The sequence below is a fragment of the Mus musculus genome, chromosome 6, assembly GCF_000001635.26.
Source record: "Mus musculus strain C57BL/6J chromosome 6, GRCm38.p6 C57BL/6J".
Taxonomy (NCBI): domain Eukaryota; kingdom Metazoa; phylum Chordata; class Mammalia; order Rodentia; family Muridae; genus Mus; species Mus musculus.
In genome coordinates this window covers 6,954,995-6,982,432 of record NC_000072.6, presented here as the reverse complement: position 1 = coordinate 6,982,432, position 27,438 = coordinate 6,954,995, and the positions used below count along the sequence as shown (strand labels likewise).

The 27,438-nt window shown below is 40.3% G+C and overlaps 1 protein-coding gene across 2 annotated transcripts in view; it reads right to left on the bottom strand.

Moving 5' to 3' along the window:
* The window catches only part of Sdhaf3 (succinate dehydrogenase complex assembly factor 3), an 83,691-nt gene extending 57,229 nt beyond the window's left edge, over positions 1–26,462 (bottom strand). The window contains exons 1-2 of one of the 2 annotated variants that reach the window (XM_030255595.1): positions 26,233–26,462; positions 25,353–25,429 (exon numbers count right to left, since the gene is read on the bottom strand). In XM_030255595.1, coding sequence (XP_030111455.1) covers positions 25,353–25,429; positions 26,233–26,406 — 251 coding nt within the window. In that variant the 5' untranslated portion in view covers positions 26,407–26,462. The remainder of the gene's footprint in view (positions 1–25,352; positions 25,430–26,232) is intronic. The other variant, NM_001077713.1, reaches the window with a different exon arrangement.
* Positions 26,463–27,438: the final 976 nt, after the last annotated feature.

Below are 27,438 nucleotides of genomic sequence, written 5' to 3'. Positions count from 1 at the left end.
ACCCCTAAGGACAGTCATTAATTAACAGTCATTAAACGACTCCCAACCAACAAAAAGCCCAGTGCCAGATGGATTTAGCACAAAATTCTACCAGACTTTCAAAGAAAACCTAATACCAATAATCTGCAAATTATTCCACAAGACAGAAACAGAAGAAACATTGTCAAATACATTTTTATGACACCACAGTCATGCAGTTACCTAAACCACACAAAGACTCAACAAAGAAAAATATTTCAGACCAGTTTCACTTATTGAACACTGATGCAAAAATATACAATAAAACACTGGCAAACAGAATCCAAGAACACATCAAAAAGATCATCCACCATGATCAAGTAGGCTTCATTCCAAAGATGCAGAGATGGTTCAATATACAGAAATCCATCAATACAATCCACCATTTAAACAAACTGAAAGAAAAAAAAAAACACATGGTAATCTCATTAGATTCTGAAAAGGCCTTTAGAAGACTCTAATACCCCATCATGATAAAAGTCTTAGCAAGATCAGGGATATAAGCCACATACCTAGACATATTAAAGGCAATATACAGCAAGCCTATAGCCAACATCAAATTAATGGAGAGACACTTAGAAGCAATTCCACTAAAATGAGGAACAAGACAAGGTTGTCCATTTCCTCTACAATCTATTCAATATAGTTTTTGAAGTTTTACCTAGAAAAATAAGACAACTAAGGAAGACTAAGGGGATACAATTAGACTGGAAGAAGTCAAAATATCACTCTTTACAGATATGATAGTATAACTAAGTGAACCTAAAAATTCTACCAGGGGAATTCTTATAGCTGATAAACACTATGGTAGTTTGAATATGTGTGGCCCAGGGAATGGCATTATTTGGAAGTGTTGCCTTGTTGGAGGCTGTGTTTTACTGTGTGCTTGGGCTTTAAGACCCTCATCCTAGCTGCCTGGAAGCCAGTCTATTCCTCACAGCCTTCATAGAAGATATAGAACTCTCAGCTCTGACCAGGGTCACAAGTCCCTTCCAGTCGGCACCAGCACCCAGGCACCTTGGGTGCAGAGTCTGTGGACACCCACAAGGTCCCCACAGGACTCTCCACGGGATCTTAGGACCTCTGGTGAGTGGAACACAACTTCTGCCAGGAGGCAGGTTAGAACGCCAGATATCTGGGCACCTTCCCTACAAGGGGAGAGCTTCCTGCAGAAAGTACTCTGACCACTGAAACTAAGGAGAGATCTAGTCCCCAAGATCTGCTGATAGAGGCTAACAGAATCACCTGAGGAACAAGTTCTAACCACAGACAACTATAAAAACTAACTCCAGAAATTACCAGATGGCAAAAGGCAAACGTAAGAATCTTACTAACAGAAACCAAGACCACTCACCATCATTAGAATGCAGCACTCCCACCCTATCCAGTCCTGGACACCCCAATACATCCGAAGAGCTAGACCCGGATTTAAAAGGATATCTCATGATGATGGTAGAATACATCAACAAGGACTTTAATAACTCACTTAAAGAAATACAGGAGAACACTGCTAAACACGTAGAAGACCTTAAAGAGGAAGCACAAAAATCCCTTAAAAAGTTGCAGGAAAATACGACCAAACAGGTGATGGAATTAAAAAAACTATCTAAGACATAAAAAGGGAAGTAGACACAATAAAGAAAACCCAAAGTGAGGCAACACTGAAGATAGAAACCCTAGGAAAGAGATCTAGAACCATAGATGCAAGCATCAGCAACAGAATACAACAGATGGAAGACAGAATCTCGGGTGCAGAAGATTCCATAGAGAACATGGGCACAAAAATCAGAGAAAATGAAAAATGCAAAAAGATCCTAACTCAAAACGTCCAGGAAATCCAGGACACAATGAGAAGACAAAACATATGGTTAATAGGAGTAGATGAGAATTATGATTTTCAACTTAAAGGGCGAACAAATATAGTCAACAAAATTATAGAAGAAAACTTCTCAAACCTAAAGAAAGACATGCCCATGAACATACAAGAAGCCTACAGAACTCCAAATAGACTGGACCAGAAAAGAAATTCCCCCGACACATAATAATCAGAACAACAAATGCACTAAATAAAGATAGAATATTAAAAGCAGTAAGGGAAAATGATCAAGTAACATACAAAGGCAGGCCTATCAGAATTATACCAGACTTTTTACCAGAGACTATGAAAGCCAGAATCCTGGACAGATGTTATACAGACACTAAGAGAACACAAATGCCAGTCCAGGCTATTATACCCAACCAAACTTTCAATTACCATAGATGGACAAACAAAATTATTCCATGACAAAACCAAATTCACACATTATCTTTCCACCAATCCAGCCCTTCAAAGGATAATAACAGAAAAAAAAAAAATACAAGGACAGAAATCATGCCCTAGAAAAAACAAGAAGATAATCCCTCAACAAAACTAAAAGAAGACAGCCACAAGAAAAGAATGCCAACTCTAACAACAAAATTAAAGGAAGCAACAATTACTTTTTCTTAATATCTCTTAATATCAATGGACTCAATTCCCCAATAAAAAGACATAGACTAACAGACTGGCTACACAAACAGGACCCAACAATTTGCAGCTTACAGGAAACCCATCTCAGGGAAAAAGACAGACACTACCTCAGAGTGAAAGGCTGGAAAACAATTTTCCAAGCAAACGGTCTGAAGAAACAAGCTGGAATAGCCATTTTAATATTGAATAAAATCGACTTCCAACCCAAAGTTATCAAAAAAGACAAAAAGGGACACTTCATACTCATCAAAGATAATATCCTTGAAGAGGAACTCTCAATTCTGAATATCTATGCTCCAAATGCAAGGGCAGCCAAATTCATTAAAGAAACTTTAGTAAAGCTCAAAGCACACATTGCACCTCACACAATAATAGTGGGAGACTTCAACACACCACTTTCATCAATGGACAGATCGTGGAAACAGAAACTAAACAGGGACACAGAGAAACTAACAGAAGTGATGAAACAAATGGACTTAACAGATGTCTACAGAACATTTTATCCTAAAACAAAAGGATATACCTTCTTCTCAGCACTCATGGTACCTTCTCCAAAATTGACCATATAATTGGTCACAAAACAAGCCACAACAGATACAAAAATATTGAAATTGTCCCACGCATGCTATCAGACCACCATGGACTAAGGCTGATCTTCAATAACAACATAAATAATGTAAAGTCAACATTCACGTGGAAACTGAACAAGACTCTTCTCAATGATAACTTGGTCAAGGAAGGAATAAAGAAAGGAATTAAAGACTTTTTAGAGTTTAATGAAAATGGAGCCACAACATACCCAAAATTAGGGACACAATGAAAGCATTTCTAAGAGGGAAACTCATAGCTCTGAGTACCACGAAAAAGAAACTAGAGAGAGCACACACTAGCAGCTTGACAACACACCTAAAAGCTCTAGAAAAAAAGGAAGCAAATTCACTAAAGAGGAGTAGACTGGAGGAAATAATCAAACTCAGGGGAGAAATCAAACAAGTGGAAACAAGAAGAACTATTCAAAGAATCAACCAAACGAAGAGCTGGTTCTTTGAGAAAATCAACAAGATAGACAAACCCTTAGCCAGACTCATTAGAGGGCACAGGGACAGCATCCTAATTAACAAAATCAGAAATGAAAAGGGAGACATAACAACAGATCCTGAAGAAATCCAAAACACCATTAGATCCTTTTACAAAAGGCTATACTCAGCAAAACTGGAGGACCTGGATGAAATGGACAAGTTTCTAGATAGATACCAAGTACCAAAGTTAAATCAAGATCAGGATAATGATCTAAACAGTCCCATATCCGCTAAAGGAATAGAAGCAGTCATTAATAGTCTCCCAACCAAAAAAAAGCCAAGTACCAGATGGGTTTAGTGCAGAGTTCTATCAGACCTTCAAAGAAGATATGATTCCAGTTCTGCACAAACTATTCCACAAAATAGAAGTAGAAGGTACTCTAACCAACTCATTCTATGAAGCCACAATTACTCTGATACCTAAACCACAGAAAGACCCAACAAAGATAGAGAACTTCAGACCAATTTCCCCTATGAATATCGATGCAAAAATCCTCAATAAAGTCCTTGCTAACCGAATACAAGAACACATCAAAACAATCATCCGTCCTGACCAAGTAGGTTTCATCCCAGGAATGCAGGGATGGTTCAATATATGGAAACCCATCAACGTAATCCAGTATATAAACAAACTCAAAGACAAAAACCACATGATCATCTCGTTAGATGATGAGAAAGCATTTGACAAAATCCAACACCCATTCATGATAAAAGTCTTGGAAAGATCAGGAATTCAAGGCCCATACCTATACATGATAAAAGCAATCTACAGTAAACCAGTAGCCAGCATCAAAGTAAATGGTGAGAAGCTTGAAGCAATCCCACTAAAATCAGGGACTAGACAAAGCTGTCCACTCTCTCCCTACCTATTCAACATTGTACTTGAAGTCCTAGCCAGAGCAATTCGACAACAAAAGATCAAGGGGATACAAATTGGAAAGGAGGAAGTCAAAATATCACTTTTTGCAGATGATATGATAGTATATATACATGACCCTAAAAATTCCACCAGAGAACTCCTAAGCCTGATAAACAGCTTCAGTGAAGTAGCTGGATATAAAATTAACTCAAACAAGTCAATGGCCTTTCTCTACACAAAGGACAAACAGGCTGAGAAAGAAATTAGGGAAACAACATCCTTCTCAATAGCCACAAATAATATAAAATAGCTAGGCGTAACTCTAACTAAGGAAGTGAAAGATCTGTATGACAAGAACTTCATGTCTCTAAAGAAAGAAATTAAAGAAGATCTCAGAAGATGGAAAGATCTCCAATGCTCATGGATTGGCAGGATCAATATAGTAAAAATGGCTATCTTGCCAAAAGCAATCTATAGATTCAATGCAATCCCCATCAAAATTCCAATTCAATTCTTCAACGAATTACAAAGAGCAATCTGCAAATTCATCTGGAATAACAAAAAACCTAGGATAGCAAAAACTCTTCCCAAGGATAAATGAAGCTCTGGTGAAATCACCATGCCCTACCTAAAGCTGTACTACAGAGCAATTGTGATAAAAACTGCATGGTACTGGTATAGCAACAGACAAGTAGACCAATGGAACAGAATTGAAGACCCAGAGATGAACTGACACACCTATGGTCACTTGATCTTTGACAAGGGAGCTAAAACCATCCAGTGGAAAAAAGACAGCATTTTCAACATATGGTGCTGGCACAACTGGCTGTTATTATGGAGAAGATTGGGAATTGACCCATTACTATCTCCTTGTACTAAGGTCAAATCTAAGTGGATTAAAGAACTCCACATAAAACCAGAGACACTGAAACTTATAGAGGAGAAAGTAGGGAAAAGCCTCGAAGATATGGGCACAGGGGAAAAATTCCTGAATAGAAGAGGAATGGCTTGTGCTGTAAGATCAAGAATCGATAAATGGGACCTCATAAAATTGCAAAGCTTCTGCAAGGCAAAAGGACCATCAATAAGACAAAAAGACCACCAACAGATTGGGAAAGGATCTTTACCTATCCCAAATCAGATAGGGGACTAATATCCAATATATATAAAGAACTCAAGAAGGTAGACTCCATTAAATCAAAAATAAAATCAAATAACCCCATTAAAAAATGGGGCTCAGAACTGAACAAAGATTTCTCACCCGAGGAATACCGAATGGCAGAGAAGCACCTGAAAAAATGTTCAACATCCTTAATCATCAGGGAAATGCAAATCAAAACAATCCTGAGATTCCACCTCACACCAGTCACAATGGCTAAGATCAAAAATTCAGGTGACAGTAGATGCTGGCGTGGATGTGGAGAAAGAGAAACACTCCTCCATTGTTGGTGGGATTGCAGGCTTGTACAACCACTCTGGAAATCAGCCTGGCGGTTCCTCAGAAAATTGGACATAGTACTACCAGAGGATCCCGCAATACCTCTCCAGGGCATATATCCAGAAGATGCCCCAACCGGTAAGAAGGACACATGCTCCACTATGTTCATAGCAGCCTTATTTATAATAGCCAGAAGCTGGAAAGAACCCAGATGCCCCTCAACAGAGGAATGGATACAGAAAATGTGGTACATTTACACAATGGAGTACTACTCAGCTATTAAAAAGAATGAATTTATGAAATTCCTAGGCAAATGGATGGACCTGGAGGGCATCATCCTGAGTGAGGTAACCCAATCACAAAGGAACTCTCACAATATGTACTCACTGATAAGTGGATATTAGCCCAGAAACTTAGGATACCCAAGATATAAGAAACAATTTGCTAAACACATTAAACTCAAGAGAACGAAGACCACAGTGTGGACACTTTGTCCCTTCTTAGAATAGGAAACAAAACACCCATTGAAGGAGTTACAGAGACAAACTTTGGAAGTGTGACGAAAGGATGGACCATCTAGTGATTGCCATATCCAGAGATCCATCCCATGATCAGCTTCCAAACGCTGACACCATTGCATACACTAGCAAGATTTTGCTGAAAGGACCCAGATATAGCTGTCTCTTGTGAGACTATGCCAGAGCCTAGCAAACACAGAAGTGGTTGCTCACAGTCAGCTATTGAATGGACCACAGGGATGCCAATGGAGGAACTAGAGAAAGCACCCAAGGAACTAAAGGGAACTGCAACCCTATAGGTGGAACAACAATATGAACTAACCAGTACCCCGGAGCTCTTGTCTCTAGCTGCATATGTATCAAATGATCGCCTAATAGGCCATCACTTGAAAGAGAGGCCCATTGGACTTGTAAACTTTATATGCCCCAGTACAGGGGAACGCCAGGGCCAAAATAGGGGGAATGGGTGGGTAGTGGAGTGGGGGGGTGGGTATGGGGGACTTTTGGTATAGCACTGGAAATGTAAACGAGCTAAATACCTAATAAAAAATGGAAAAAAATTTAAAAATTAAAAACAAAACAAAACAAAACAATCCTCAATAAAATTCTCGGTAACCGAATCCAAGAACACATTCCAACAATCCTCCATCCTGAAGAAGTAGGTTTTATTCCAGGGATGCAGGGATGGTTTAATATACCAAAATCCATAGACATAATCCATTATATAAACAAACTCAAAGACAAAAACCACATGATCATCTCCTTAGATGCAGAGAAAGCATTTGACAAAATCCAACGCCCATTCATGATAAAAATCTTGGAAAGATCAGGAATTCAAGGCCCATACGGAAACATGATGGAAGCAATCTACAGCAAACCAGTAGCCAACATCAAAGTAAATGATGGGAAGCTGGAAGCAATCCCACTAAAATCAGGGACTAGACAAGGCTGCCCACTTTCTCCCTACCTATTCAACATTGTACTTGAAGTCCTAGCCAGAGCAATTCGACAACAAAAGGAGATCAAAGGGATACAAATTGGAAAGGAAGAAGTCAAAATATCACTCATTGCAGATGATATGATAGTATATATAAGTGACCCTAAAAATTCCACCTGGGAACTCCTAAACCTGGATAAACAGCTTTTCTGAAGTAGCTGGATATAAAATTAACTCAAACAAGTCAATGGCCTTTCTCTACACAAAGAATAAACAGGCTGAGAAATAAATTAGGAAAACAACACCCTTCTCAATAGTCACAAATAATATAAAATACCTTGCCATGGCTCTAACTGTGGAAGTGAAAGATCTGTATGATAAGAACTTCAAGTCTCTGAAGAAAAATTAAAGAAGATCTCAGAAGATGGAAAGATCTCCAATGCTCATGGATTGGCAGGATCAACACTGTAAAAATGGCTATCTTGCCAAAAGCAATCTACAGATTCAATGCAATCCCTATCAAAATTCCAATTCAATTCTTCAACGAATTAGAAAGAGCAATCTGCAAATTCATCTGGAATAACAAAAAACCTAGGATAGCAAAAACTCTTCTCAAGGATAAAAGAACCTCTGGAGGAATCACCATGCCTGACCTAAAGCTGTACTACAGAGCAATTGTGATAAAAACTGCATGGTACTGGTATATCGACAGACAAGTAGACCAATGGAATAGAATTGAAGACCCAGAGATGAACTGACACACCTATGGTCACTTGATCTTTGACAAGGGAGCTAAAACCATCCAGTGGAAAAAAGACAGCATTTTCAACAAATGGTGCTGGCACAACTGGTGGTTATCATGTAGAAGAATGCGAATTGATCCATTCCTATCTCCCTGAACTAAGGTCAAATCTAAGTGGATTAAGAAACTCCACATAAAACCAGAGACACTGAAACTTATAGAGGCGAAAGTGGGGAAAAGCCTCAAAGATATGGGCACAGGGGAAAAATTCCTGAATAGAACAGCAATGGCTTGTGCTGTAAGATCGAGAATAGACAAATGGGACCTCATAAAACTGCAAAGCTTATACAAGGCAAAAGACACCGTCAATAAGACAAAAAGGCCAACAGATTGGGAAAGGATCTTTACCTATCCTAAATCAGATAGGGGACTAATATCCAATATATATAAAGAACTCAAGAAGGTGGACTCCAGAAAATCAAATAACCCCATTTAAAAATGGGGCTTGGAGCTAAACAAAGAATGCTCACCTGAGGAATACCGAATGGCAGAGAAGCACCTGAAAAAATGTTCAACATCCTTAATCATCAGGAAAATGCAAATCAAAACAACCCTGAGATTTCACCTCACACCAGTCAGAATGGCTACAATCAAAAATTCAGGTGACAGCAGATGCTGGCAAGGATGTGGAGAAAGAGGAACACTCCTCCATTGTTGGTAGGATTGCAAGCTTGTACAACCACTATGGAAATCAGTCTGTCAGTTTCTCAGGAAATTGGACATAGCACTACTGGAGGATCCAGCAATACCTCTCCTAGGCATATATCCAGAAGATGTTCTAACCGGTAAGGACACATGCTCCACTATGTTCATAGCACCCTTATTTATAATAGCCAGAAGCTGGAAAGAACCCAGATGCCCCTCAACAGAGGAACGGATACAAAAAATGTGGTACATTTACACTATAGAGTACTACTCAGCTATTAAAAAGAATGAATTTATTAAATTCCTAGGCAAATGTTTGGACCTGAAGGGCATCATCCTGAGTGAGGTAACCCAATCACAAAAGAACTCAAATGATATGTACTCACTGATAAGTGGATATTAGCCCAGAAATTTAGAATACCCAAGATATAAAATACAATTTACCAAACACATGAAACTCAAGAAGAATGAAAACCAAAGTGTGGACACTTTGCCCTTTCTTAGAATTGGGAACAAAACAACCATGGAAGGAGTTACAGAGACAAAGTTTGGAGCAGAGACAAAAGGATGGACCATCTAGAGGCTGCCATACCTGGAGATCCATCCCATAATCAGCCTCCAAACGCTGACACCATTGCATACACTAGCAAGATTTTGTTGAAAAGACCCTGATATAGTCTTGTGTGCGCTGGACTGGCCAGCAGTAACGATGCTGCAACAGGATCCTTCTGACCACGTTTATTGGGAGAGCTTGATTGCAGAGGCGAAGAGACCCCAAGCCCAGAACTGGTGCTGCTTATATAAGCCTAGGAGAGGCGTGTCTCACACCCGGATTGGTTATGCACTAAGCCTCATTTGCATGTTCCTCATCTGATTGGCTGCTCGCTCTCTCTGTACCTCACAGAGCCTCATTATCATACCTCATTTGCATGTCTCACATCTGATTGGTTATACTCTCAGAGCCTCATTATCATGCCCGGGCCAGGCAGTGTCTTTGCAAAAAACTTTACTGCATATGTACACATTGGTTGTTTGTCCAAACTTATGTATGGTGGCCAGCTGTAGTCAGCGCCACTCTGCAACGGCACATGTGGCTTCCCACAATATAGCTGTCTCTTGTGAGACTATGCTGGGGCCTAGCAAACACAGAAGTGGATGCTCACAGTCAGCTATTGGATGGATCACAGGGCCCCCAATGGAGGAAATACCCAAGGAGCTAAAGGGATCTGCAACCCTATAGGTGGAACAACAATATGAACTAACCAGTACCCCGGAGCTCTTATCTCTAGCTGCATATGTATCAAAAGATGGCCTAGTAGGCCATCAGTGGAAAGAGAGGCCCATTGGTCATGCAAACTTCATATGCCCCAGTACACGGGAACGCCAGGACCAAAAATTGGGAATGGGTGGGTAGGGGAGTGGGGGGAAGGATATGGGGGACTTTTGGGATAGCATTGGAAATGTAAATGAGGAAAATACCTAATAAAAATATTAAAAAAGAAAAAAAAAAAAAGAACTCTTAGCTCCTCCTGCACCATGCCTGCCTGGATCCTGCCATGCTCATGTTTGATGATAATGGACTGAACTTCTGAACCTGTAAGCCAGCCCCAATTAAATGTTGTCCTTATAAGAGTTGCCTGGCTCATGATGACTGTTCACAGCAGTAAAACCCCAAAATAAACACCATCATTGAAGTGGCTGGACACAAAATTAACTCAAAAGAAATAATCAGTAGCTTTCCTATATACAAATGATAAAAGGCTTGAGAAAGAAACTAGGGAAACCACACCCCCTTCACAATAGCCACAAATAATATAAAATATCTTGGTTTAACTCTAACCAAGCAAGTGAAAGCCTATATGAAAAAAACTTCAAATCACTTAAGAAAGAAATTAAGGAAGATATTAGAAGATGGAAAGATTTCCCCATGCTCATGGATTGGTAGGATTAACATAGTAAAAATGGCCATCTTCCAAAAGCAATCTACACATTCAATGCAATTCCCATCAAAATTCCAACACAATTCTTTACACACCTTGAAAGAACAATTCTTAATTTCATATGGAAAAAGAAAAAAAATCCAGGATAACTGAAACAATCCTGTACAATAAAAGAGAACTTCCATCCCTGTTCTCAAGCTGGACTGCAGAGCAATAACAACAAAAATCAAAACCAAACAAAGCAAGCAAACAAACACAACAACAACAACAAACATGCATGGTATTCCACTAAAAAGAGACAGGTTAACAAATGCAATTGAATTGAAGACCCAGAAGTAAATCCACACACCTATGGACACTTGATTTTTGACAAAGAAGCTAAAACTATACAATGGAAAAATGAAAACATCGTCAACAAATGTTGCTGGTCTAACTGGATATTTGCATGTAGAAGAATATAAATCTATCATCCTGCACAAAACTCAAGTTCAAGTGGACTAAAGACCTCAACATAAAACTAGATACACTAAACCTTATAGAAGAAACAGTGGAGAATAGCCTTGAATGCATTGACACAGGAGGCATCTTCCTGAACTGAACAACAGCTCGGGCACTAAGATCAACAGTTAATCAAATGGGACCTCACAAATCTGAAACGCTTCTGTAACACAAAGAGTACTGTCAAGATAAAATCACAACCTACACCTACATCTGACAGAGATCTAATATCCAAGATTTATAAAGAACTCAGACATCAACAACACAAGTAATCCAATTTTTAAAAATGGGGTACAGATCTAAACAGAGTACTGTCAACAAAGGAGTCTCTATTGGCTAAGAAGCACTTAAAGGAATGTTCAACAGCCTTAGCCATCAAGGAAATGCAAATCAAAACAACTCCGAGATTCCATCTTACACGAATCAGAATAGCTAAGATCAAAAACTCAAGCTACAGATCATGCTGGCAAGGATATGGAGCAAGGGGGATACTCCTGGGAATGCAAACTTGTACAGCCACTTTGGAAATCAATTTGACAGTTTCTCAGAAAACTGGGAATAGATCTACCTCGAGATCCAGCTATACCACTCCTGGGCATATACCCAAAAGATGTTCCATCCTACCACAAGGACACTTGTTCAACTATGTTTATAGCAGCCTTATTCATAATAGCCAGAAACTGAAAACAACCCATATGTCCCTCAACTGAAGAATGGATACAGAAAATATGATTCATTTACACAATGGAATGCTTGCAACTATTAAAAACAAAACCATCATGAATTTTGCAGGCAAATGGAACTAGAAAGGACTATCCTGAATAAGGTAACCCAAACCCAGAAAGGCAAACATAGCATTACTCATTTATAAGTGGTATTTATCTGTAAAGGATAACCATGCTACAATCCACAAATCCAAAGATGCTAAGTAATAAGGAGGGCTCAAGGGGAAATGTGTGACTCTCACTGAGAAGGAGAAATAAAATAGACATCATGTGTGGTTTTGGGGGGGTGGGGACTGAACGTGTGAGGTGGGATTAGGAACAGGAGGGAGCAGATGTGGGGAGGATGGAGAGAGAGGGGAAGAGAGAGAGAGAGAGAGAGAGAGAGAGAGAGAGAGAGAGAGAGAGAGAGAGAGAGAGAGAAAGAGAGAGAGAACACGAACTAGTAGAGACAACAGAAATGGGTTGGGGCAAGGGGGGAGAACTCTCTGGGACAAGCTAGAAATCTAGAGCAAAGGAAACTCCCAGCAATCTATGGGGATGACCCTAGCTAAAACTCCTAACAATGGGGAATATGGAACCTAAAGGGACCAGCTCCTGTTACCAAGCAAGACTCCCAATGGAGAGACTGGGACTCAAAACTAGTCACAGAACCTTCAAACTACATTTTGTCCTGCCTACAAGATGTGCAGGAGTAAAAATAGAACAGAAATTAAGGGAATGGCCAACCAAGGACTTGTCCAACTTGAGACCCATGACATGAGAGGGAGCCCACCCCTGACATTATTAATAATATTCTGCTACACTTGCAGATAGCAACTAGCATAACTGTCATCAGAGAGGCTTGAACCAATGTCTTAGTTACAGTTTTATTTCTGTGAAGCTACACACCGGGACCAAGACAACTCTTATAAAGGACAACATTTAATTGGGGCTAGATTACAGGTTCAGAGGTTCATTGCAGGTACATTATCATCATGGTGGGAAGCATGGCAGTGTCTAGACAGGCATGGCACTGGAGGAGTTGACAGTTTTATATCTTGATCTGAAGGCTGCTAGAAAACTGACTTCCAGTCAACTAGGAGGAAGGTCTCAAAACCTACCCCCACAGTGACACACTTCCTACAACAAGGTCACACCTTCTCCAACAAGGTCACACCTCCTAATAGCGCCACTCTTGGGGCCAAGCATATTCAAACCACCACACCCAGCAACTGATGAAAGCAGATGCAGAGACTCATAGGCAACATTAGTCAGAGCTTGTGGAATCCCACGAAATAGGGGTGGAAGAAGGATCATAGGAACCAGAGGGGTCAAGGACACTACAAGAAAACCTATGGAATCAACTAACCTGGGCCCATAGGGGTTCACTGAGACTGAACCACAAACCAAGGAGCCAGCATGAGACAGACCTAGGCCCTCTGCACATATGTAAGAGTTGTACAGCTTGGTCTTCATGTGGGACTCCTAACAACAGGAACAAAGGCTGTTTCTGCCTCTGTTGCCAGTCTTTGGATCCCTTTCTCCTGAGCTGCCTCTTCCAGGCTCAACAGGAGAAGATGAGCCTAGTCTTACTGCAACTTACTGCAGCTAGGGCTGGTTGATATCCATGGGAAGCCTCCCATTTTCTGAAGAGAAGGGGAGAAGAAGTGGATGGGGACAAGGGGAAGTGGAAAAGAAGGACTGGGAGGAGGGGAAGGAGGGAAACTGTGGCCTAGATCTAAAGTAAATTAATTAACTAATTAAAACTCAGGGAAAGGAGGATGGAGTTAAAATAATGTGGTGTGTCTTGTCAGCTGCCAAATCTTAACTTGTTCATTGCATCAAACAGAAATTAAATTTTCTTCTTTCTAGACACATGCATCAACATTTGGAGGCATACCTTCTTTAAGACAATTCTGATATATGTAAATGACCTTTACACAAAGAAAGAAAGAATAGGTTGATTATTCATTTTAAAAAGAATTCACCATCAGGGAAATGGAAATCAAAACAACCTTGAGATTCCACCTCACACCAGTCAGAATGGCTACAATCAAAAATTCAGGTGACAGCAGATGCTGGCGAGGATGTGGAGAAAGAGGAACACTCCTCCATTGTTGGTGGGATTGCAAGCTTGTACAACCACTATGGAAATCAGTCTGGCGGTTCCTCAGAAAATTGGACATAGTACTACCGGAGGATCCCGCAATACCTCTCCTGGGCATATATCCAGAAGATGTCCCAACGGGTAAGAAGGACACATGCTCCACTATGTTCATAGCAGCCTTATTTATAATAGCCAGAAGCTGGAAAGAACACAGATGCCCCTCAACAGAGGAATGGATACAGAAAATGTGGTACATCTACACAATGGAGTACTACTCAGCTATTAAAAGGAATGAATTTATGAAATTCCTAGGCAAATGGATGGACCTGGAGGGCATCATCCTGAGTGAGGTAACTCAATCACAAAAGATCTCACATGATATGTACTCACTGATAAGTGGATATTAGCCCAGAAATTTAGAATACCCAAGATATAAGATACAATTTGTGAAACACATGAAGCTCGGGAAGAATGAAGACCAAGGTGTGGATACTTTGCCCCTTCTTGGAATTGGGAGCAAGGCACCCATGGAAGGAGCTACAGAGACAGAGTTTGGAGCTGAGACGAAAGGATGGACCATCTAGAGGCTGCCATACCTGGAGATCCATCCCATAATCAGCCTCCAAACGCTGACACCATTGCATACACTAGCCAGATGTTGTTGAAATGACCCTGATATAGCTGTCTCATGTGAGACTATGCCGGGGCCTAGCAAACACAGAAGTGGATGCTCACAGTCAGCTATTGGATGGATCACAGGGCCCCCAATGGAGGAGCTGGAGGAAGTACCCAGGGAGCTGGGGGGATCTGCAACCCTATAGGTGGAACAACAATATGAACTAACCAGTAACCCCTCCCCTCCCCAGAGCTCATGTCTCTAGCTGCATATGTATCAGAAGATGGCCTGGTCGGCTATCAGTGGAAAGAGAGGCCCATTTGTCGTGCAGACTTTATATGCCTCAGTACAGGGGAAAGCCAGGGCCAAGAGGTGGGAGTGGGTGGGTGGGGGAGTGGGTGTGGGAGGGTCTGGGGGACTTTTGGGATAGCATTGGAAATGTAAATGAAATAAATACCCAATAATAAAAATAAATAAATAAATAAATAAATAAATAAATAAAATAAAAAGGATTCGCAAACAACTTGCTTAAACAGTAATTATTCTAGTATACCTAAAATCTCTATTCCCCTCCAGAGAATAGTTTATCATCCTTGAATAAATACACTCCAGCTTAAGTTACTTACATGCATATCAAGCTTCAAACACTCCTACTTGATAGTCTTAGTCCCAATATGGTGAGAAAGGTAGCAGCAGAAACTAATGGATTAAATACAATGGCTGAAATGGCATAAAAATCGACATTTAGGATGGCTTAGTCCACACTCAGGTGACTATCCTATAGTCATCTTTAGCAACCTATAAAATTCATCTTTAAAATACAGGAATTTCAAAGAGTGGAGTCAATGTGGAAATTTGACCCCACAAAAGCAGGAAATACAGAAAAGAGAAACTTAGACATCTCCCCATTTACTGTTTTTAAGAAAAACTCTTAAGAGGTAGAAGGCTATGCCTAGAAAAATAATCCATATTTGATGACTTAGAAATGAAGTATTGTGAACCGACCAGGTAAAGAGAGACAAGAAGGAGGATCCTGAGGACCCAGATCACTACTCCGGACTCCTTCCTGTTCTTTTCAGAGTTCCAACCGCAGAACAGATGCACAATCCCTGCCATCTCCAACACACACCAAAGAGTTAGCAACATGAATGAATGACAGTAAAACATGGCCGTACAATAAGGAGGTGACATTGGAAAACAAGTATGTCAAGAACAAAACCACTGCAAGCATAGATGCTGCGAGGACAACAGTGATGACAAGGACCAGCAAACACCACGGCTGCTGTAGCCTGAAAACCAGGATGACAAAGATGAAGAAAAGACAAGGAAGGTCTGGAGAATAGTTGTAAAGAAATAAAATAAATACCTGTTTCCGTGTAAGTCCACGGAGTGGACACTTTGAAAAGGTGTTTTTGCTCACCTTAACTTCATAATGTAAGTATGAGATCACACTGCAGTTTCTAGACGTGTTCTAGAAATCAGCAATTTGTATAAAATGTGCCAGGTGTTATGAGCACCTGAACTACCCTCAAAGGTGCACATCTATCCAACCATTTTACAGTAAGAAGTTCTTCTGGCGTGTGGACCTTTCTCTTAGCCTTCTAAAAGCACTGGAAAACCATTACAGAGCTCCTTTAAAAGTGTTAGCCACTGTTACTACCCACAAGTTCTGAAGTTACCAATGCAATGTATGATTTTCAGCTAAGAGTGTTAGTTGTTGTTACTGCCTAATTGTTCTAAAGTTACCAATTGCATGTGTGTTGCATGTGTGTATCTGCAGTTAAAATGCTGTTAAGCATTGTTAAGGCCTGCAAGTTCTGAAATTACCAATGGTGTGTGTGTGTGTGTGTGTGCGCGCGCGCTTGTGTATCTGTAGGGTATCGAATGTCTAAGTAGCACAGACAAACTCCACAGGCTGTGCTTAAATGATCCGCTAAATGTCTTTTAGAGAGTTCACAGTTCAAACTGTACTGTATGAAGCTGGACAAGGATTCATGACATTCCTGTGACCACTGTGGCTGTTTTTAGAAATATGTGTTTGCTATGCCATCTACCACCATTCTGAGTTTTGTATACAAAACTATATACAGGATACAAAGTATATGATTTGTTCTTTATTATGCGGGATAGTTTTTAAGCAATCTATAGACCTGTTCACTGGCAGCAATGTGAACAGGCCTGAAGTGACCAAAGTCCTGAAACTTCTGCTATTTTTAAAACCAATGCAAATAAAGCATAAACACTTCAGTATTTCAGAACTTAAAAAACAAAGCACGCCTTTTCTTTAGACACGCCTCAATTACAGGGATTTAGGAGTACAGAAGAGCGCAAACTTGTAAACAAGGCAAATACGATCCTCCCTTAGGAATTAAGCTAATTAAATGTGCACACCAAGAGAAAAAGCTGATACCTCTCAGACCCAGAAGGCTGAGTTAACTGGCTTAATCTATTAACAGATATAGCAATAATGGCAAGCAAAAGTGGCTGAGATTAACACACAGGATTGAGAGAAAACATCAGTATTCGTCCAGAACTGCATAGGGAAAAGAGGGCACTGAAGCCTCAGGACCTTTGGCTACGGCAGACGCAGTGAGGCCTGACAGGAACGTCCTCCTGCCCACTCCGCTTCTCTTACTTCAATTTCTTGCTCATTAGGCAACTGTGTGGATACTAATCCAGTCTCCCAGGAAGCTTAACAGAGGTCCACAACCCCTCTTTAACAAACTTCAAGTCAAAGAAATCCTGAAAAACAAAGATGCTTTTAGATACAGCAGTAAATTCTGACATAACTGAACATGAGGTCTTTATTCACTACACTTAATGTGAATAGTCAATTTTTTACCAGCAAACATATTAATGTATTTGGTTACAGGTAACAGGTACAGGCCCAGATCCCAAAGGGCTGTTTTGTAACATTCACTGTATACTCCTTATTAGTCTTTAGAAATCTAAAATAATACTTTGTTTTGAGACCCCTCTGAGAAAGGGTCCCCTGGAAGTGAAGGCAAACATTCTGATTCTAGATAAGGATACACTCTTCACAAGTCCCCCAGCAGAAAGAGACAATTAGCAAGTCAGTGTACTTCTCATTATTGTATATGCCTGACTAGAATGAGGCTAAGACCAACAATCCGACATGATTGAGTATCTTGGCAAAGTCCAATCTAGAATATAAGATCATTACTGGGCCTTGTAACCAGATCTTCTAGGTGACATATGCCCACCTCAAGTCTCTCCCTAAGCCTACTACCAGTTTTCATGCCACACAGGGAGCATGTTAACACATCTTCACAAGACAAAACAAGTATTAATGGACACCCCCGCCCACTCTACCTTACTGCTATCCTACAAAACTTTTTAAAAAGTAAATCAACTAAATGCACTTATTACTAAACTAAGTTATTGGAAGATCATGGAATACTTAATATTACCAATATACTTTAAATATTTATTCTAATGATTAGGTAAACATAAAACAGTTTAATTTGAAGATTCACATATTTAGAATTCTGCTTCATTTCTAAAACCCAGCAAGAAATCATAAAACTATATAGCTGTCACCAATGTGTATACAAAATGAAAACTCCAAGATTAGCATATAAAATAAGAGGACAAAAGCAAGAAATATCTTGTTGAATGTTGGTATTTGGTATTTAAAAAATCAAAACTGGTTACAAAATTGAGTATGTTTGACTGCATTTTAAATCTCTCTGTATACTCTTGACTGTCTTGGAACTAGCTCTGTAGACCAGACTGGCCTTGAACTCAGAGATCCTGCTCCACTTCCTGAGGGCTGGGACTAAAGGAACGCACCACCAGCACCATCTGGGTCAAGTAACACTTTCTCATGATTACCAAAGAATTATACTATTTGGAAACTCTAAAATTCAAAGAAAAAAATTACAAGCCTCCTTCCTCTTATCAACCAGAGATAAACATTGTTCACACCCAGTTATACAGTGAGGAGTTCCACATTATCCATTCTTCAAAACCTTTTCTTAATAGCTGTCTTCTAACACACGCAGCTTATAGCTATGTTAGAGTTCTTTTCTCCTGTTGGACATCTGTGTGCTTTCAATGTCTTACTTGTACTACATCCATGCAATACAATTTACATATTTGTATAGAAATAAAAATGATCTTTTAGACTCCCCTTTGCTCAATTTTTTACATTGAAACTGTGTTTTTTCTAATAAGTTAAATAAGCCTTTTTTTAATATTAATGCCATCAACTACATATATTAACTTCAACTATGTTCCACTTCCCTTATTTTTAAATTCAAGAGTTACAAAATTATATTATATCTGATTGTGTTTTAAAATATATTTTATTGTCAATCTATTGATATAAAACATGACCTCAAAATTAATATAAACATGAAAGAAAATTAAAACAACAAATCTGCCTATGAAGAATGTACAATAGATTGTCATTTGACTAAGCAGGATAGTCCTAACACCTCATGGTACTTAGAGGGTAGTCCTAACACTTCATGGTACTTAGAGGATAGTCCTAACACCTCATGGTACTTAGAGGATAGTCTTAACACCTCATGGTACTTAGAGGGTAGTCCTAACACCTCATGGCACTTAGAGGATAGTCTTAACACCTCATGGTACCTAGAGGGTAGTCTTAACACCTCATGGCACTTAGAGGATAGTCCTAACACCTCATGGCACTTAGAGGATAGTCCTAACACCTCATGGCACTTAGAGGATAGTCCTAACACCTCACGGTACTTAGAGGATAGTCCTAACACCTCATGGTACTTAGAGGATAGTCCTAACACCTCATGGTACTTAGAGGATAGTCTTAACACCTCATGGTACTTAGAGAATAGTCCTAACACCTCATGGCACTTAGAGGATAGTCCTAACACCTCATGGTACTTAGAGGGTAGTCCTAACACCTCATGGTACTTAGAGGATAGTCCTAACACCTCATAGTACTTAGAGGATAGTCTTAACACCTCATGGTACTTAGAGGGTAGTCCTAACACCTCATGGTACTTAGAGGATAGTCCTAACACCTCATGGTACTTAGAGGATAGTCTTAACACCTCATGGTACTTAGAGGGTAGTCCTAACACCTCATGGCACTTAGAGGATAGTCTTAACACCTCATGGTACCTAGAGGGTAGTCTTAACACCTCATGGCACTTAGAGGATAGTCCTAACACCTCATGGTACTTAGAAGATAGTCTTAATACCTCATGGTACTTAGAGGATAGTCCTAACACCTCATGGTACTTAGAGGGTAGTCTTAACACCTCATGGCACTTAGAGGATAGTCCTAACACCTCATGGTACTTAGAGGGTAGTCCTAACACCTCATGGCACTTAGAGGATAGTCTTAATACCTCATGGTACTTAGAGGGTAGTCTTAACACCTCATGGCACTTAGAGGATAGTCCTAACACTTCATGGTACTTAGAGGGTAATCTTAACACCTCATGGCACTTAGAGGATAGTCCTAACACCTCATGGCACTTAGAGGATAGTCCTAACACCTCATGGTACTTAGAGGGTAGTCCTAACACCTCATGATACTTAGAGGACAGTCTTAACACCTCATGGTACTTAGAGGATAGTCTTAATATCTCATGGTACTTAGAGGATAGTCCTAACACCTCATGATACTTAGAGGATAGTCCTAACACCTCATGGCACTTAGAGGATAGTCCTAACACCTCATGGTACTTAGAGGGTAGTCTTAACACCTCATGGTACTTAGAGGATAGTCTTAATACCTCATGGTACTTAGAAGGTAGTCTTAACACCTCATGGTACTTAGTATTCCATAAGGAAAAAAAACACACTTTCTGGCTTGCCATGAATTTCAAGCATAAAATATATTGTTTTTTTCTACTGGGACAAGAGAGGTTTTAAAAAGCTATTCAAAAATTTACACAAAAAATATACAGTCAATATGACCGTTTAACATTTATTTATACACCAGCAATTTCTCTTTCCATTAATGAAAATACACCTTTAAAATGCAAATGTGAGGAAAAATCAACTCACAATACACACAAATAAAAAATATTAAAGTATAAAGAGTCAAGGAAAAAACTCATCATTTTATACTGCAAAAGTTCAATAATTTCTGAAAATATTAATTTCCAAAATCCAAGGTAGGCTTTCTTGAGGTTAAAACACAGCTCTTCATCATTAAGTTATCTTATTTCTATAAGCCATACCATCTTCTTAAATAAAGCTTCTCTTCTTCACCATTAAAATGAAGAATCAACATCTCTAGGGGAAAATGGCAGGCTGGAGCAAAGACAGGTTCGTATTTCTCTTCTCTTTTCCAAAATGACATGGAACCAGAAAGAAGAAAATGTTTTAAGGAAAATAAATAGTGACTGCGAACAAAAATAAACTCACTCAGCCAAGGGAATTCACAAGCTGGAAGGCAGAAGACAGATTGGGTGGTGAAGACAAGCAGAGGGAGCCATGTCAGAGACAGCAGAGAAGAATGCAGCTTAGGAAAAAGTCACCATATCATAACCACCTCAACTCAAACACCACACTGGTAACTGAATATCAAGAGTAAAGCCAACAGAAATGAGGTTCACCAAACTCTGTAATCCACAAAGTAATTCCTGGTCAACCATGACTGCACACGTGGAGAGTCCTACAGCCTTCCTACTGCTTTACTCAAAAATAGGAACAGATTACCAAAACTCACAAGACACTGGACAGACAAAATAATACAAATAATGTCTTCAAAAAGGTGTGTGGTCTTGGATATTAAAGCATTAACACACACTCTATACTGCAAGGATGTCCGGATGCACACCTTCTTCTTATCCCTTTTACATGGCACTTAGGGCCATGATTGCCTAAAACAGCTTTTTTGTTTTGTTTTGTTCTTTGATATAGAATTTCTCCATGTAGCTCTGGCTATCCTTGAACTCACTCTGTAGACCAAGCTGGTCTTGAACTCAAGAGATCCAACAGCTTCTGCCTCCCCAGAGCTGGAATTAAAGGTGTGTGTTGCCACCATCTGGCCCTAAAACGTCTTAAAAGATATAACTTACAGTCATCACTATCATATAAGCCATCACCATTCAAGAAGCCACCACACATAGAGGCTGCCATGAGTCACATACAGAATAAAGCAGGAACCCAAACACCCTGCTGACACTTGAGACATCCCCTATTTGTCCCATCCATGTAGTATTATGGAACATAATACATATTGTATTTGTCCCATCCATATTGTATTAGTATTATGGAACACTAATTCATTCCTCTTCTCCCAGAAGCTAAAACAAACTACAAGTGATACTCAAAAGCAACCAACTGAGGTCTTCAAGTTAGGTGAGGCATGAAATTATTGAAAATAGCAGGGAGGCAGAGGCACTCGGATTTCTGAGTTCAAGGCCAGCCTGGTCTACAAAGTGAGTTCCAGGACAGCCAGGGCTATACAGAGAAACCCTGTCTTGAAGAACCAAAAAAAAAAGAAAAGAAAGAAAGAAAGGGAAAATAGCAAAATGCCATCCAACTCCAATTATACTAAGTTAAAAAAAAAACTTTAAATATACATGACAGTCTAGTCATTTCTTTTTATCCGATGATCCACTTAAAAGTCACAAATAAAAAATAATACCTCAGATGAGTTACAAAGGTTACATGAACTCCTGATAGTTAAAATATGAGGTTTAACTATGCCCCTCCTTAGAAGTGGGAACAAAACACCCTTGGAAGGAGTTACAGAGACAAAGTTTGGAGCTGAGATGAAAGGATGGACCATGTAGAGACTGCCTTATCCAGGGATTCACCCCATAATCAGCATCCAAACGCTGACACCATTGCATACACTAGCAAGATTTTATCAAAAGGACCCAGATGTAGCTGTCTCTTGTGAGACTATGCCGGGGCCTAGCAAACACAGAAGTGGATGCCCACAGTCAGCTAATGGATGGATTACAGGGCTCCCAATGGAGGAGCTAGAGAAAGTACCCAAGGAGCTAAAGGGATCTGCAACCCTATAGGTGGATCAACATTATGAACTAACCAGTACCCCGGAGCTCTTGACTCTAGCTGCATATGTATCAAAAGATGGCCTAGTCGGCCATCACTGGAAAGAGAGGCCCATTGGACACACAAACTTTATATGCCCCAGAACAGGGGAACGCCAGGGCCAAAAAGGGGGAGTGGGCGGGTAGGGGAGTGGGGGTGGGTGGGTATGGGGGACTTTTGGTATAGCATTGGAAATGTAAATGAGCTAAATACCTAATAAAAAATGGAAAGAAAAAAAAATATGAGGTTTAAATTTCTGCTGACTCATCAACTACAGGGCCCCAATTCCATAGAACACTTTTTTCTTTATTCCAAAATATGTTAAACTACTAGACCAGTAGAGAAGATGAAAACCGTTTCTATTGGAAACAGAAAGTTAGCATGGGGACACAATCACAGTATATAGCCATGCGTGCCAAATCAGGGCAAGTTGACAGAGAAAAAAGGCTTGTATAGCCTCAGAGTTCCTGACCCAAAATATTTAGTGATTTCAAAAGGAAAAATACTGACCCTGGGTAGTAGATAGAGGCACTTACTTAGCTCTCAATTTGGAATTCCATGACACTAGCAACTACTTGGCACTGGCAGAAGTCTTCTGACTACATCACAGTGGGAGTGTATGTAAGAAGGAATGATCATATGTCAAATGGCTAGACAGGAAGTAAGTGAGGTTTGGTATGAGAGTATGTGTGTGTTGTTTTGTGTATGTCTATGTCTGTGTCTGTGTGTGTGTGCGCGTGCTCGCACATACAAGACAAGTACTCCATCACTAAACTACCTATCCATTGCCCCACCCTCCTGTTTTATTTTGAGATGAAATCTTGATAAAGTGCATTGGCTACTCTTAAACTTTCGATCCCTGTTTTTGGCCTTCCGATACATAGGATTTCAAGCATGTGTCACTGCACTGAGCTCAGGCTATGGATTTTCTTTGTGTTTATTTTTATTACAACAACCAGCTCCAACAGGAATTTCCAGGATTCCTAAAATGACATCAATCTCCCCCCTCAGTGATGCTCTTAATGAGCTGATGGCCTTACACTGGGGCCCACCTCTTAAAAGTTTCTATTTGCTCTCTCAGCACACCACATTAGGGATCAAACCGTCAGCATATGAAGTGCAGAGAGATAACCTTTCCCTAAAACACAGCTTTGACTTAACACTAAAGACATCCAGCAGGTATCACCTTAACCAAATTATCATCACACTTATGACTTGATAATGTGTTGACAACACTTCACCTCATGAGATTCTTTCAAGAATGTAATCAATCCAATCATCAGTAAAGATCAAATAAACCCAAACCGATGCACTGTCCTAAGTGACAGAAGAGCACTTCTCAAAAAAGCGTCAAGGAAAGACTGAACAACTGTCACTGAGCTCCAGGACATCAAAGAGGGCAAAAAAGAATGATCCCAGCACTCGGGAAGCAGAGGCAGGCGGATTTCTGAGTTCGAGCCCAGTCTGGTCTATAAAGTGAGTTCCAGGACAGCCAGGGCTATACGGAGAAACCCTGTCTCGAAAAACAAACAAACAAATAAACAAAAAAAGCCAAGTGCAGAGTGGGATCCAGCTCTGATCCTGAAACCGAGACGGGATAGTCTTGAAAGCAGCAGCATGGTGTGAAGTAAGTCCTGTAATGAAAAGTTCCCGAGCAATGGTAACTTTCTACATTTTGATAAATGTTCTGGTTATATATTAACAAAGGGGGAAGCAGAGTATTGAATGTATGTGAACTCTAAATTGTCTTTGCAACTCTACTGTAAGTCTAAAGCTATTTTAAAATATTTTTTAAAAAAGTGATATTGCTGTCACTAAGCCTCCTGTGATCATCAACACATTTCCCAGTTTTCTCGTATCCTTTCCTTCAGCTTTTTATAAACTTATTCTAAGTTCTATCCTTTCCTACATTTTCCTTAAACTTTCTAGTCCTTAGACTTTAGGACTTTCAAACTAGAAGTCTTTCTTCTCAGCACAGATAAAGTCTTCCTGTCTGGCTTCAAACTTACTTAATAGACATGACTTTACAAACACTTATTATAGCTTTGATATGATTAACAATATAAATAGTACTTTTTAAATATACTAGCATTATCCATTGCAGATCTCTGAGTTGCAGGCCAGCCTGGTCCACAGATTGAGTTCCAGGACAGCCAAGAACACAGGAAAACACTGACTCAAACAAACTGAATAAAATAAAGTAATAAATACACTAACATTGAGATGCCTGTTGTAAATACCGTTATTTTACAGACCGAAAGACTAGAAAAATTAACTGATGTAATGTTTAGTAAATGCTGAGGTCTGAATTTAAATCTAGTTTTCTGATTTCAATACCAACTACATATTTAAAGAAAGTGTTTTGCATTTAAAAATATTAAACCTCCCCAGCTCCTGGCAACCAAATTATATCTAATAAACCAAGACTTTTAAGAAAGTTATACATTTCATTATTATAAAGTTCTCTCTTCAATAATTCTACAATCAAGAATTATAGAATTCAATGAAAATGCTTTTCCCTAGCCTAATCTTTATGTTGTTTTAAAGGTAAATATCACTTCAGCCACTATCAGCATGAAAAATCTTTTTTACTTTACCAGAGCAGTTTCTTTAAAATACCTAGATGCACTCTAGAAATGCCCAACTCCTTTCACCTCCTGATATTTTCAAGATGGGAGGAGATCCTGCAAGACTCTTCAGCATCATGCAATACTCTTTCTCCCCCTTCATTCTTAAGAGAAAAAAAAAAAAAAAAAAGGTATTAGGGTCGTGGAGATGGCTCACTGAGAAAGGTGTCTGCTGCCAAGCTGTGCAGCCCGCGGTTTGATCCCCAGGAGCCATGTGGTGGAAGGAGAGACCATTCCCTTGGGTTAGCCTCTGACCTCCAGCACACACACACACACACACACACACCCGTATACACACAAATAAATAAATATGTACCTAAAATAAATAATAAGAAAGAAAAGAGAAAAGTCAAACACTGAATCCAAACGCGTGCCCCCGCCAGCATTACCCCTTTAACAAATTGCAATCCTTAGGTCTTTTCTAGGTTATATAATTTATCTGTCAAGTGGAAAGCTTACTAAGGCCCTACAATTACAAATTAACAAATGATCGAAATGATCTAATTCTGGCAGCTAAGTAATGACATCATGTTAATTACACGGCTGTCACCTAAACAGCCTAAAGGCAACGCAAAGGACAAACGCCGACGAACTTTTGGAGCACTAAACAGTCAGGAGTGCAGTAACGTCTGAGACACGCCACCCTTCTCTCTCCAGCACCTGGCACCCTCAGCACTCTCAGAAAGTTCTTCTGAATGCGGGGGAAACTGCTCAAGCACAGAGCCTGTGCGGGAAGCTGGGGGATTCGCGACGGAGCTTGAAAGAAGTGCTGTTTGACCACTTTAGTCTGTCTATTCCAGACGCCCTGTTTGGCCGTGCACGGACCCTGGGAAGCAGCTAGGAAGGTGGGGTCTGAACTGAAAACCCAAGGTCCGGGACGAGGGGGCGGGGAGGGGGCGTCACTTGCCTCCCATTCCTTCAAGAATCGCTGGGCCTCGCCAGGACCAACAGTCTTATGTCTCCTAAATTCGTCCTTCACGTACTGGTCACCCAGGGCTTTGAGGTCCGGGGGCAGAGCCCGATGTAGCAGCAAGATTCGCCTATATAAAGCCCGGACTCTCGAGACATGCTTCCCCGGCATCGCGCCGCGCCTGCGCAGAAGGTGGGCGTAGCTCCGCCCCCGCTAGGAAGTCGCCTATGGGTGAACCCCAAAGCGGGCGGAAGAGAGCGCGCGACCTTCATCCGGTTTGGTCCGTCATAGAATCTTGTCCTTCCGGAAACCCGGATTTGGGGCGGGCGGACAGAAACGCTCTGCCAAAGGCGCGGCTGTTGAGGAGTAGTTGTAATTTCTTGAGTTTCCTAGAGAGGTGCTGCTGTGTAAGACAAAAAGTCTTGTGTGAGCGACTTGTTACCTTCAGAGTTAACTCATCTTCTCCATTTGCTAGTTTCTTCTTATTAAATATTTGAGAAAGACTTCATCGAACTGAAGTCTTCTCCAGAAAGCCTTGCGTGGTTAATCCAAAGTGTTATGGCTTCTGAAATAGTGTGGCATTCGCCGGTCCCTCGCAACAGCCCTCGTCCTTTGCAGTGCTGTACTTGGAGTTTATGCAGTAGGCATAGCTTCTTCCAGGTAGTTATCACAAGTGAGCCCTGAAGGGCAGACTTTGTTGGTCTAGGTCAAGTGCACTATGAAAGAATCTTGGGAGTTATTTTATGTGTATTTTTTTTCCAAGACCAAGATTCTGAGAATTTTTATTAAACAATGTGAGATGAAAATGTGAGACCCTGACTTAGAGCGTTTCTCCCTGGAAGATAAAGCCCCTGGATGTTTCCCAAGCTTGTTTTCCCTGATCTTTAAAAAATACAGCTAGAAAGAAGCTCTTTGTTCTCTATAGCCAGCAAAAAGCCTTTTTGTTTCTATACTGTACAACCAGAGATGCCTGCCTTCCTGTGCCAAGGACACAGAGATAAAAATTCAGAAAGAACTCACTCCCCACTCCTGCCTTGTAAATTTCACCAAGGACACCCGGAAGAGAAGAACTCTTCCCAAGTCCTCCCAACTCTCCTCCCAACTCCTCCCAAGTCTCCTCCCAACTCCTCCTAACTCCTCAGCTAGCTGTTAAAAGCTCCCTACTGTCACCGGGTCGAACTCCCCTGCCCTGCACCAGCAAAG